This window comes from Myxocyprinus asiaticus, chromosome 3, assembly GCF_019703515.2.
Source record: "Myxocyprinus asiaticus isolate MX2 ecotype Aquarium Trade chromosome 3, UBuf_Myxa_2, whole genome shotgun sequence".
NCBI classification, from domain to species: domain Eukaryota; kingdom Metazoa; phylum Chordata; class Actinopteri; order Cypriniformes; family Catostomidae; genus Myxocyprinus; species Myxocyprinus asiaticus.
In genome coordinates, this window is record NC_059346.1 from 32948034 (window position 1) to 32962311 (window position 14278).

General features: G+C 44.6%; 1 protein-coding gene across 2 annotated transcripts in view; it reads left to right on the forward strand.

The window, feature by feature from the left end:
- LOC127427814 (latent-transforming growth factor beta-binding protein 3-like) overlaps positions 1-14278 on the forward strand; it is a 59034-nt gene that overhangs the window by 23901 nt on the left and 20855 nt on the right. For both annotated transcript variants that reach the window (XM_051675621.1, XM_051675629.1), the window contains exons 2-10: positions 2361-2509; positions 5455-5578; positions 5707-5873; positions 5984-6089; positions 6822-6908; positions 13458-13577; positions 13682-13837; positions 14056-14172; positions 14263-14276. In XM_051675621.1, coding sequence (XP_051531581.1) covers positions 2361-2509; positions 5455-5578; positions 5707-5873; positions 5984-6089; positions 6822-6908; positions 13458-13577; positions 13682-13837; positions 14056-14172; positions 14263-14276 — 1040 coding nt within the window. The remainder of the gene's footprint in view (positions 1-2360; positions 2510-5454; positions 5579-5706; positions 5874-5983; positions 6090-6821; positions 6909-13457; positions 13578-13681; positions 13838-14055; positions 14173-14262; positions 14277-14278) is intronic.

Sequence of the window (14278 nt, forward strand, 5' to 3'; positions counted from 1 at the left end):
CGGGCACTTTGTGGGCAGAGACGGCACAGTTGGGCACCAACAGTGACATCACTCTTCCCCTCATTTGCCGGTTAGATGGAAAACCTGGAGTGGGATGGAGAGAACACGAGGTAGAGGTATCCCCCATATGTCCACTCCGACCTTAGGGCTTGGTTGAGGAAGTAGCATTCCTGTGTGGGCAGCTAAAGAGTGTGCACCTCCGGCTCCGGACTCCATGGTTGGATACGAGCATGGGAGGAGGTGCCAATGGGGTGATGCTTGGAGGGGGGGGGGGTTGTGGCAGAATGATCCGCCGCTCTGGCTCGTCATCGTCGCCCCGCATCTTAGGGCCGCCCTTCAGCCAGGCTCACAATGGGAGTTGGGCAGGAGAGTGAGAAGAGGTGCATAATTAATAAGCCTCGCCCTTGCAGAGGTGAATGAAGCACACCTGATGGGAATAATGCTTCATCACCGCTGTCTTTAAAATGCAGAGCGCACCTCTTCTCAGGGAGCCTGCTTCAAATCTGCATGTGTGCACACATTGGCATCCTCGCACGCCCAGGACCAGAGCTGGGAGGGTTCGACAAGATGATGCGCCACAGGCAGGGCCGGAGTGGCAATGGGGAAGATTGGGAGAATTCCCGCTGAATGGACCAACAGTTCTTCAAAACATCTTCATTCATGTTTTGAAAAAGAAAGTCATACACATCTGGGATGCTTAAATAATTACATATATTGCATATTTTTGCTGTGATCTTGATTTATTGTTATCATCTTCACCTCCAACCCCCCTTTTGGGTGTGGGCTGACTTGGACATGACATCCCGGGCTGAATATGAATCCCACTCCGACCCTGGCCGCAGGACCTGCTCCTCGGACCCCCCGGGCCGATTAAATGAGTCACCGGGGGAGAACTACACACGTCGCGGCCGATGGGCTAGAGGCCGGGCCGCCTTCCCCTCTCACCTGCTGCGGGCCTGGGAAGACAGGCCGCCAAGGACGCCGCCGCCCCTCGTGCCGTGGACCCTGGAGAGGAGCGTGTGTGGCTGACGGACCCAGCTCATGCCTGGGCCATTCCAAAGACACTACCCCGTCGTTCACTGAGCCCCGTCTCACCACGAGGATGCCAGATTCCCCCTTTATTATGAACACTATCCCCCCCTGGACACTTTATTATCCCCTTTATGGACATTTTCCGTTTATTATTGTTACCCAATAAATGCCTTGGCTTGACGCCACACCCACTGTGTCTGTCTCTTGCCCACATTCTCCACCACTGTGATGGGGTGAGCTTAGTGTATGTAAACTTCTGACCCACTGGAATTGTGATATAGTCAATTAAAAGTGAAACAATCTGTCTGTAAACAATTGTTGGAAAAATTACTTGTGTCAGGCACAACGTAGTTGTCCTAAACAACTTGCCAAAACTATAGTTTGCTAATATGAAATCTGTGGAGTGTTTAAAAAATGAGTTTTAATTACTTTAAACTTAGTGTAAGTAAACTTATGACTTCAACTGTATATACAAAATAACGGGAGGAACGGGACCCGTCTTCACCACCGCACCACTGACTACTGTTTGTGAAAGGATAAGTGAATAAAAATAATATCATACAGTGAAAATGATGTCTTTGCATTTATTTTGAATGCTGTAAATAATATTGTTCTAACGAAAATGGCTGTTATTAAGTTTTAATATGGAATATTATCATATTGAAGTAAAATATTATTATTTGTTGTATGTGGGTTAATAATTTAAGCAAAAAAAAAGCTGATTGGCTCTTTTACCTGCAAGGCGGGACTTCCTTTTTTACAGCTGTTGGACGTTCCAATTTATCTGAACCATTTTAATAGCAGCGAGAAAGCAAGCAAAGGAAATGTTTGTGACTGGTTACAATGCTCAACTGTGTATGTTTAAATGTTTTCTTAGCTGTAAATCCATAACTTTGGCAACAGTTTGGCATTCTTTGCATGAAATATTTGGTCTCTCCAGGCTTGCTATATAGTTTGTCTCTTATTTAAATCATCAGCTGTGATTTTGAAATGGAACTTTTCATTTGTCCCCTCTTCAGCAGTCACCAAAAATACTGCTGAATAACTTAAGAGTAGTGTAGATATTCATACAGTTGAACAGAACAGAATAACAAACAGACACTGTATTTTCCCCATCTGAAACACATGAGCTGTGCCAGTGTTCTTGAATAACCTGGTTTAGCCTGGTCTGATATTTCAGCCCACATAAGAGAGCTATAACAAGACCTTAGCCTATAAACACACCATAGTATAAAACAGATAGTGTTTATACCACTTTTGTGACAGTGAAAATCAAATGCAGTCAGATCAAATGCAGTCTTTCATGTGTAATCTCTTTCTGTTTGCAGTGGTGTGTCCTCTCACCTGTATGAATGGAGGAGTGTGTAGTACTCGTACACACTGTCTTTGCCCACCAGGCTTCACTGGACGCCTCTGCCAATACCCTGTTCGAACTCAAGCTTCTCGTGGAAACAAGCAGCCTGTCTACACCCTGCAGGTAGCGATCTTCAACTCACTTTCTAATCCTGTTTGCACATGGTATTAACGTCCATCTTGGGCAGGGGCGCTTTAAGGTACCACTGGGCCCATGGGCTCGCTGGTCTGCAGAGGCCCCCTTCCAGTTGTTGGGGGGGGAACTGCTGTGCATTGAACAAGCACTACACAGATGCCTTTAATGGTTGTGCACTGTCACCATGTCAACAACCATGTCTCCCGCTGAAAACGTGCTTAAACGTGCTCCTCCCGCAAACATGGATAGGGGAAAATGGGCCCCATGGCCGCTAGCTGGGCCCCAGGGGAGTTGTAGGCCCCTGGGCTTCAGCTCATATAAGCCCGTGCGCTAATGCGCCCCTGATCTTGTGTGATCTGATCACAAGTGGTCAGGTGAGACAGATAGTTGTTTACTCCTGGTAGTAACCGGTGTCTTCTGTTGCATTTGTGGTCCAACATGATCAAATGGAAAATCAACATGCTGCTTCCAAATGTTCAAGTATTATGAAATCGACCCTATTATCCAGAATTACTGACAAGCGACATCCCTGATCTGACATTTTTGCATACATTCAAAAGCGTTCACCTTGTCACATGGTGCTACTGATAGCACATTGCACGGGTTCTGGTCCCTTGGAAAGCAGGAAGTAATCGCATTCACAAAGGTTGCATTTTTTTACTATAAAATAAACATTTTACTCCACTGATTGCTAGGGTTGTGGTTTGGATTAGACAAGAAGGTTAGTTAAAATGTATTCCTGTTGACGTATTACATAATTTACAACTAAAAATAAAACTAACTTTTGCCACAACACTGTGGACATTTTACCTCAACAACACTTCCAGCTTCAGCCACTGGTGGTTTGTATTTCAGTATGCACAGAGCGATTTCAGGAGCAAAACTTTCGACATCATGTAGCCAAATTCAGAGTGATCAGTGTGTGTGGTCAGATTTTGAGGGGATGGTCTCTAAATTCATGACTACATTAATCACTTACTACAGTAGTGTGTTACTGAATGTTGATAAAGCAAAAAAAAAAAAAAAAAAACTGTGCACCATTTATCCCCAATAAACTTGATTTGTAATCTTACCACAAATGTAATGATTCATTCTTAAGTCGACTACCTGTTTTAAATTAACTGAGGATGTGCATGGTTCACATGATCTGTATCACTGCATGTTGATTTATGGCACACTGAAAATTTTCGGTGAAGTCTTGTGCATGTACACCGATGAGCCAAAACATTATGACCACTCACAGGTGAAGCGAATAATGTTGATCATCTTCTAACAAGGCAACTGGGTAGATTAGATGGTAAGCGAACAGTCAGTTCTTGTAGTCAACTTGTTAAATGCAGGAGAAATGAGCAGGAGTAAAGACCTGAGCGACTTTGACAAGGGCCAAATTGTTATGGCCAGATGACTGTAACGGCAAGGTTTGTAGGGTGCTCCTGGTCAGTAGTGGTGAGTACCCACCGACAGTGGTCTGAGGAGGGACAAAAACTGGCGACAGGGTGTTGGGCACCCAAGGCTCATTGATGCGAAACTTTGGCACAAGTCATAGAAAATTTTAATGATGGTTACGGGAGGAATGTGTCACAACACACAGTGCAGTGCACCCTGCTGCGTATCGGCTGCGTAGCCACAGACTGGTCAGAGTGCCCATGATGAGCCCTGTTCACCGTTGAAAGTGCCTACAATGGGCACGCAAGCATCGTAACTGGACCTTGGAGCAGTGGAAGAAGGTCGCCTGGTCTAAAGAGTCACGTTTTCTTTTATATCATGTGGACAGCCATGTAAGTGTGCTCTGTTTACCTGGGGAAGTGATGGCATCAGGATGCACTGTGGGAAGTCGACAGGCCGGTGGAGGGATTATGATGCTCTAGGCAATGTTCTGCTGGGAAACCCTGGGTCCGGCAATTCATGTCTTGGTGCCAGATACCACAGGACACCTTCAGGTGTCTTGTAGAGCCCATGTCTCGGTGGTGCTGTGCTGTTTTGATGGTACATGGAGGACCAACAGCATATTAGGCAGGTGGTCATATTGTTTTGGCTCATCAGTGTTTATGTAAGGGCTTTTCTGATTTCTCAGATCAGACATTTAGTTTCTTTCTGCCATACATAGTCAGCAAAGTTTAAGGGTGCTTTCACCCTAGTGCTTTTGGGCCATACCTGGGGTCATTTGATGTCTATGTTTTTTTTTTTTTTACGTTGATGTGAATGCTGCTTTCTAAACTTGAGTGTGGATCCACGAACTGCACCCAGTTCTGTATGAAAAGATGGTCTGGGGTAAACTTCATTATGGTTTGCTGAACAAAATCGTCCTATACTGTAGAAGTGAACCGCTATTGATGACATATAATTTGCATCTGTGAATGCTCCAAATCACAATTATTTTGGTATAATGCATTTCTCATAACTGCCTGTCTCTAAGCAAATCACCTTCAAAGAGCCACTCACATTGTCCACATCTCTTGCAACACATCCGTGGCCCCACGACAAAAACCGCTAACATTCTTAACATCTTTGCACATTCAATACATCCGCAGCAGACAAACGCAAATGCCGTTCTGTGCAAGTAAAGGAGGAGGGGGAAGGAATCGAGCTCAGGTTCAGACCAGACCAAGCAATCGAACCAAGTGTGAAAACACCTTAAAACGCTTGTTTTATTTTTAATAAATTTGCAAAGATTTCAAACAAACTTCTTTCACGTTGTCATTATGGGGTATTGTTTGTAGAATTGAGGAAAATAATGAATTTTATCCATTTTGGAATAAGGCTGTAACATAACAAAATGTGGAAAAAGTGAAGTGCTGTGAATACTTTCCGGATGCACCGTAGATAGAAAGAATATTCAAATATCTGATGCAGTGTAATATGTCTCATGTCCCTTGAGGGTTTTGTGTAGACTGATTTGTTTCAATTAATACATGACTGATACATCTCTACAGGTGATGCCTGATTCCCAGGGTTTGTCTGATCAAGGCGGCACTGGCGGGCGACAGCAACTAGCACAGACTCACTCTGTATTCACTCTGCCTTTATCACAAGGTGCTGGGCACCACTCCTCTGAAGGTAATCACAACATTTTCAGCTTTACTGAACTGTCTTTATGTTTTTTTATCATACAAAAAAAAAAAAAAAAAATGAATATAACCCTCTTTTTAATCTTTTTCTTGATCTCTATTAATCCATCTTTCCAGTGCAGGTCAATGTCCGTGTTCTTCATACACCAGACACTTCAGTTGTCATTCATCCTTTCGAACAATCAGAGAACAAGCCCCACAGTACTAAGGCTGTGACCCGCCTTCCTCCACAGACACATAAGCCCAAGGGGAGGTGCTTCCAGGAAACCACACCCAAACAAGCTGTGAGTGACAGATGTAGATGGGATGATTTGTCTTCGAAATCAATTTCTAATATTAAAAACACTCTTAATTCTCTCTCTCTCTTGCTCTCTCTCTCTCTCTCTTTTTGTAGTGTAGTAGTAACCCTCTCCCTGGTCTGACCAATCAGGAAGACTGCTGTGGCAGTGTGGGTAATTCATGGGGCCAAAACAAATGTTACAAATGCCCTTTACTACCTTGTAAGTATCTAGTTAGTAATTAAAGATCACAAATGCTTCATTGAAAGTTTAGATCTATTTAGTTCTTTCTTTCTTTTTGCATTTTTATGTATCACCCTATCATAGCTTTACTGGTGGGAATGTGTCATTGCCATCCTGGAGTTAAATTTCAATATGGGCTAGAAAATGCCTTTATCACTCACATTTTCTTTTCATGGTCCATTTTATTTAGAGCTGAGTCAGACAGTGATGGCTCTCTGGACTATGTCTGGTTCTTTTTGAAAATCCTGGCCAGTTGAATGATTCTGTGTGTGAGCGGATGTGCCTTAGTATGAGTGTTTGCGTTTGACTGTGTGTGAATGTCTGCAAGTGTCTTAGCAACATCATATTTTCCTATGCCACACCCTTTGCAGTAAAAGTAGACAAAAGTGAAGGATGGAAAAAAGGATGAAAAAATATTGGCTTTGGCAAAAGCTTCTCTGGAAAGTCACTCTGTCTCTGTTCTCACATGTTCTTATAGAGAAGAGAAAATATCAAGCTTCAGAGAAAAGTTCCCACTGCAACCCTTCTCTCTCTCTTTTGCACAAACTCACACAAATAAAAGAACCACTTCACACACTCAGCAGCACACTACGCCACCAGTTTCCAAATCATCTGCCTCATTCTCATTTTTATTTAGATTTGTTTTACTTTCTTCTCATTTGCTGGATGTTTCATAGTTATGGTCTGGCTTTCTGTGTTTCTCTCATTCAGATGCTGGGAAACACCAGACTATAGTAGAGGAATTTGGCTCCACATGCCCTCAGGGATACAAGAGGCTCAACAGGACACACTGCCAAGGTAATGAGTGTACACATGTGCCTGCTGGAAAGTGTGCATAGTGTCATGGTTTTACTAATTGTAGATTTGTTGGTTGCTAATTAATTAACTCACTTTTAGCCAACTATGGTTGCAAGTTCCATCGTTTCCAAAATAGATCAACGAGTTGGTGTTTCTCGAAACCTTAGTTCCAACGAACATTCGTAAACAGCATCGCAAAGTTGTGTTGTTGGACTAACTGCTCTCCACCTGTAGATAGAAAAATAGTTCCCTGGTAGTTTGCCGTGTGGACATTATTTTACTCCACCGAGGCTTCTGTATCTTCTATTCCATATATATCTTTCATTCTGTCAAGACTTTGACCATGTTTACATGCACTTAAGAAAACTGCTTATTCCGGGGTTTTGCAGAAAGCAGCATTCTGAAACATTACGTAAATGCAAATGCAGACATTTAAGGGATTAAAAGGCTGTAAAGAGAAAGCGCTTTAACATGCATGGCTTCTGTCAAAGACAGGGCCGGATTAAAGGAGTAGTTCACCCAGAAATTAAAATTCTCTCGTGATTGACTCACCTTTAAGCCATCCCAGATGTGTATGTCTTTCCTTCTTCAGCAGAACCAAAATGAAGGTTTTTATAAGTACATTTCAGCTTTGTATGTCCATACAGTGAAAGTGAATAGGTGCCATGAGGCTGCTGACTGTTTGATGGTCCAAAAGGCATATTTTAGGCAGCATTTTCTTCTGAAGCAAATCGATAGGTTTGTGTAAAAAATAAATTGATAATTAAAACTTTATTCACTTTTAAAAAATGCTTCCTGCTACCAGTCGACTCATCACGGAGCTGTCACGTGATGCAAGCACAATGGTGCATTCACGCGAGAAGAAGGAAGCGTGCTTTGTGTACAACAGAAGAAAGAACGTCATGTGAAAGTTAGGTCATTTCAATCAGTTTCCCAGTGTTGGCAGAAATGAAGGATTTATAGTTAAAAACGTTTTAATTATGGATTTGTTTCTTACACAAACCTATTGATTTGCTTCAAAAGACATTCATTGATCAACTGGAGTTGTGTGGATTACTTTTATGCTGCCTAAATATGCCTTTTGGACCATCAGATAGCCAGCAGCCTCATGGCACCCATTCACTTTATTTGTATGGACATACAGAGCTGAAATGTGCTAATAAAAATCTTCATTTAAGTTCTGCTGAAGAAGGAAAGACATAAATATCTGGGATGGATTAAGGGTGAGTAAATCATGAGAAAATTATCATTTTTGGGTGAACTAATCCTTTAAGACTCCTGAGTTCCACTGGGCATTAATTTATGTAGTATCTGTATGTATCTGCTCTGTCTCCTGTTGGCTCCTGAATTCTTGGCCCATTTGTCTACCCACTCTGCCTGTCCCTGCCTGGTTCTGTCAGCCTGATCTCCAGTCCTAGGGCTTTTTGTCCTCTGCCTGAGTTAGCCTGCCCTTGGCCTGGATCCATTGCCCTGCACCTTTCACACCAGATTTGAAACTCTGCCTGCCACTGACTTCATCATAGCCCATTCCCTGTCTGGTTATGTCTGCCTGGTTCTCTGGTCCCTCTGGCTATCGATCTTTGCCTGCCCTTCCGGTTCTAAACACAGCCTCTGAAGAGTCCAAAGTAGCCTACATGATCACCCTGCTCACAGGCCAGGCACGTGTGTGGGGAACCACAGTGTGGCAAGCCAAGTTTCCCTTCTGCTCTACCTTTAAGGAGTTTGAGGCAGAGATAATCAAGATGTTTGACCGATCGGTGCATGGGAGGGAAGCAGCATGGCACCTTGTTTCACTTTGTCAAGGAGAGCAATCAGTCTCAGACTACTCTATCCAGTTCCGCACCCTGGCAGCTTCTTGTGGCTAGAATGAGGTAGCCCAGTGGTATCAGTTCCTGCATGGGCTAGTGGACGAAATCCAGGATGAAATATTCACCCATGAGCTACCAGCCAAGTGTGATGATCTGGTGGACCTGGCCATCAGAATTGATCACTGGCTGGCAGTGCGCCGACGCAGCTGTTCGGAACGTCTAGCTTGGGTGCCGGGGGTGCCCAGGCCTTATCTCTGACCTCTCCCCATTCTGAATCCTCAGAACCTGAACCCATGCAGGTTGCCCGGACTCATCTCACTGCTGAGGAGAGGCAGCGCCACATCACCAAAGGGCTGTGCCTGTACTGTGGCAAGTCAGGGCATTTTGCTTCCACCTGCCAGTTAAAAGATAATGCTCACCAGTAGCTGGGGTGGGGGGTACTGGTGAGCGTTACTCCTGTCAGTGACCCCCCTGCGGTGTGCACTCTCCTCCCCCGCCTCCGTGCAGTGGAACCACTCCTCCCACACTTGTTCTATCCTTGTGGACTCTGGGGCAGAGGGCAATTTTATGGACTCATCACTAGTGGCCAAGTGGGGACTCCCCACCACTCATCCCCAGATTCCACTGACTGCCCGCATGCTCAATGGGTTGCATCTCACCCAGATCTCCCAATCCACAGGCTCCAAAAGTCTTACCATCTCAGGGCATCACCGTGAGGAGGTTGTTTTACCCGTTCTCTCCAGGTACACATCCGGCTCATCAGACATGTGTTGCAATGGCTGCTAAAGAACCAGCTCTATGTCAAGGCAGAGAAGTGCACTTTCCACGTGAAGTCAGTTCTGTTCCTGGGGGTTCATTATCTCGGCAGAAGGGATCCGCGTAGACCCAGCCATGGTAAGGGCCATCTCTGACTGACCAGCTCCCAATTCTTGTAAGGCATTGCAGTGTTTTTGGGGATTTGCTCAATTTATTTATGTTTTGTGCATAATTATAGCCAGGTCGCTGCAACCTTGATGGTCCTCACCTCCACAAGAACTCCCGTCATGTGTTCACCTCTGGCTGATGCTGCCTTTGAGAAACTTAAGGCCTATTTCTCTTCTGCTTCCATATGATCTTTTCCAGATCCTGGACAGCAGTTCATTGTGGAGGTAGGTGCCTCGGAGGTCAGGGTCAGGGCAATCCTTTCCCAGCGGTCCCTGAAGGATGATAAAGTGCACCCATGAGCCTACTACTCCCACCGCTTGTCCCCAGTTGAATGGAACTATAACGTCAGGAACAGGGAGCTTTTAGCGGTGTAGCTGGCCTTGGAGGAGTGGCGGTACTGGTTGAAGGGGGTGAGAAAACCCTTCTTGGTCTGGATGGATCACAAAAACCTTGAGAACATCCATTCAGCCAAGAGGTTGAATTCTCAGCAGGCCTGCTGGGCATTGTTCTTCGGGTGCTTCAGCTTCACTCTCTCTCACCGTCCGAGCTCCAAAAATGTAAAACCTGACGCTCTGTCTCGTCACTTCGCTGGCCCTGACAACAGCCACACTCCCGACCCAATCATCTCTCCTGAACAGGTAGTGGCGGCTGTCATTTGGGACTTTGAGGCAGGGGTCAGGGAAGCCCTTCGTTCAGCTGAGGTGCTCGAGGGGTGCCCAGAGGGGCTGCTATTTGTGCCTAAATCTGTCCGGTCCACTATCCTCCAGTGGGGCCACTCATCAAGGCTTGCTTGCCATTCAGGAGTGAGGAGGATACTGGCATCCATCTGCAAGTGGTTTTGGTGGCCTTCCATGGTTGGGGAGGTCAGTCAGTTTATTGCAGCCTGCACGGTCTGTGCCCAGAATAAGCCTTCCAACAAGCCTCCCATTGGTCTGCTCCAGCCCCTCCCCATCCCCTCCTGTCCCTGGTCCCATATTACCCTGGACTTTGTCACAGGTCTTCCTCCATACAGTGGCAATACGTTCATCCTAACTGTGGTGGACTGCTTTTCCAAGGTGGTCCATTTCATTCTAATCCCCAAGCTTCCTTCTGCTAAGGAGATGGCACTGGTGGTGGTAGATCACGTCTTCTGGAACCATGGTCTTCCAGTGGATGTGGTCTCCAATAGTGGGCCCCAGTTCATCTCGAACTTCTGGAGGGTGTTATGCCAGCAGATTGGTGCCTCTACCAGTCTGTCATCAGGCTTCCATTCACAGACTAATGGGCAGTACAAGTGGGCCAACCAAGACCTGGAGTGGATGCTGCGCTGTCTAGCCTCCCATAACCCCTCCTCCTGGAACCGGCAGTTGACATGGGCCGAATATGCCCACAATTCCCTGCCCATCTCATCCACTGGACTCTCCCCATTTCAGTGCTGCCTGGGCTACCAGCATCCTCTCTTTCCCTTGCGGGAGACTGAGGCCGTGGTTCCCTCATCCCATGCTTTCATTAAGCGGTGCCGGCATTCCTGGAGAAGGGCTAGGGAGGCTCTTCTCAGGGCAGGGGGACTTATCAAGATCTCTGCAGATCAACGCCAGACTCCGGCCCCCAGGTATGTTTGTGGGAAGAGGGTATGGCTCTGCACTAAGGACCTGACACTTAAGAAGCCAGCAGGAAAGCTGGCTCCACAGTTCATTGGGCCATACCCTATTGCCAGGGTCTTCAGTCCAGCGGCGGTATGTCTCAGGCTTCCGCTGTCCCTTTCATCATGTTCACCCTGTCTTCCATGTGTCTCAAATCAAACCCTTTGTCATGGCCGTCTTAACCCTCCTGTTTCTTCCAACTCCCCCCCTCCCCCCATCTTAGTGATGGGTCCCCTGTGTACACTGTTAGGAGGCTGTTGGATGCCAGGCACTGTGGGCAGGGGTTCCAATACCTAATTGACTGGGAGGGGTATGGACCAGAGGAGAGTTACTGGGTCACAGCTTGGGATATCCTGGACCTGTTGTTGACTGAGGAGTTCCACCTCCGGCAGTTGCCTGCCCCTTTGGGATCACCTGGAGGGGTGGGGTGGGGGGGTACTGTCAGGACTCCAGGCTGATCAGCCCGGTTTTGTCTTTGTCTGTCCTTGTGCTTTCCCTGCCTCATGTGTTTGTATTTATGTTTGATCATGCCAAGTGCTGACTGTCATCACGGGGTTTCCTCGCAGGGGTGATCTGTGTGATTGCTTGTCAGCATGATGAGCCACACCTGTTTCCCCATTCCCCTTTAGTTTGCTCTCTATTTATTCCCCATGTGTGCTGTTCTGTGCGAGATTGTTGTTTGCCCTCGTGCTATCAACATCCAGCCTATTTACCTGTTCTGTTCTTGTCTGTGTGTTCTGCTCTGTCTCCTGTTGGCTACTGAATTCTTGGTCCATTTGTCTGCCCCCTCTGCCTGGTTCTGTCAGCCTGATCTCCAGTCCTACAGGCTTTTTGTCCTCTGCATGAGTTAGCCTGCCCTTGGCCTGGATCTATTGCCCTGAACCTTTCACCCCCCCACAATGAGTTATGTAGTTGTATGGGAAATGCACCCCTGGTCCATGGTTAATAAACTTGCAGCCATTTACATTCTCAAAGTGACACAGTAAAAAAGGTGGTAACTTGCAATTGTTACCTCAAGGATCTATTTCTACTTGATCTAAACCATAAAAATTACTTTTGTTGGTGAAACCTAATTTGTCTGGTAAATTTGTCTGGTAAATTTCTTAATTTAATAAAACCAGTTAATTTAAATTACCTCAGAAAACATTTTTGACAGTGCATAGAAAAAGTTTCGAAGTTCATTATTTTACTTCAGGCAAGCGGGGATACATTCGTGGCTTTCACATTAAAATTCTGTTACACATGTAATAGTTATGTGAAAGTATTACTGAGTATGAAACTAAAATTAAGGGTAGCCTTGTATTAACTGCTGGTTGGGCCATTCAGAAACCTCAAGTTGAAATAATGAACAGAGGTATTAGATAAAATGTCATAGCTACTTAGATGCTTTCTTCAGTTAATACATATTTTTCTAATGCAAGCACGAGTGGCTTTAGAGCATAATCCTACGAATCATGAGCACAAACAGAAACACTGTTCCTTGGCTATAGGACAACCATGTAAAACTTGAGGTATCTCTATGAGCAGAGCAGGCCATGCCTCAAGAAGCAGAAACTATCAAAACTAAATTGCACAAGATTAAGAGTTTAAGAAATCAGCAGTTGTATCAGTTGCATCAGCATTGTAGAAAAGGATAATCCACTGAATATAACATTTTTATATTGTTTAGGGTGGTACCGGCTTAAACATGCTTCGCTTGAATGTTACAATTGCTTGAAATACTCTAATACCTGTTGAGTAAGAGAAGAGAACTTTGCATAGCAATTAATCAGCTTCATTGTAATCCAGATAAACAAAACTTTTAGCTGAAGTCATTTCCACTAACCTACTATTATAAAGGTATCAAATGACTAATGATTTAACCTTTAACCTAAATCCTCTACATTTAATGAAGAAACATAATTTAGTTCTTTCCTGAAAGAGAACACATACTTGTGCAGGCAATCCAGTGTATATAGTACACTAAAAACCTTAATGCTCAAAATAATTGTTTTTAAATACATTTTTAAAACATTTAATAATACAAATTAGTTCAAATAAATTAAGCCTTGAGTATTTAGAACATTCTCTTTCTTTTGAGTTCATGAAACTGACACCTTTAAATTAAACTGAATTGTTTTACTGTTTTGAGTTTAACAAACTTATATACTTATTATTTATTTGTTGTTCTGTCCCTGTCTCTGTTGATATCTTAGACATAAATGAATGTATGATGCAGGGACTGTGTCAGAATGGAGAATGTTTAAACACACAAGGAAGTTTCCGATGTACCTGCAAGCCTGGATATGTACTGACAGACAGGACACGCTGCATCGGTGAGGCAAAAACGCTTGTGCAAGCTCACACACATTTACACACAATGACCGAAGACTTGCAAACTATAACAAAAATTCATACAGGTCTTTAACTTCCCTCTTAGCATCAACTGTTGAGCAGGGTCTCTGTTTTCGTATGGTTACGGAGGCAGGGAAATGTGAACATGCTCTTCCAACACGCCTGTCCCATGAGATATGCTGCTGCACTGTGGGTAAAGCATGGGGCAGCAACTGTGAGAGGTGTCCACAGGATGGCACAGGTGAGTGTGTTCGTCCCTGTGTGGAAGTCAGTCTCTAGATTGTGCACAGCTTTAAAAGACTTTGACTCTTGGATGCAACAAACAAAAGCAAATTAATATATACCTCTCTCTCTCTGATGGTCTAATATTAATTTGCAACAAACAAAAGCAAATTAATATATACCTCTCTCTCTCTGATGGTCTAATGTTCTATTTTCTCTCACACTGTGACTCAATAGCTTCCTTCAATAAGATCTGTCCAGCAGGGAAAGGGATGTCTTTCTTGACCTATCACAGAACTCTGTCCATTCAGCCCTTCCTGACTAGCATTGAACACAATCTCAAACCTGACACTGGTACAATAATTGGAATGACATTTTAATATTACAGTTGTTTTTATTTATAAAACATAATTTTCATTGTATCTCTCTGTGTTTGTATTCCAGAGGTCAAGCCTCCGGT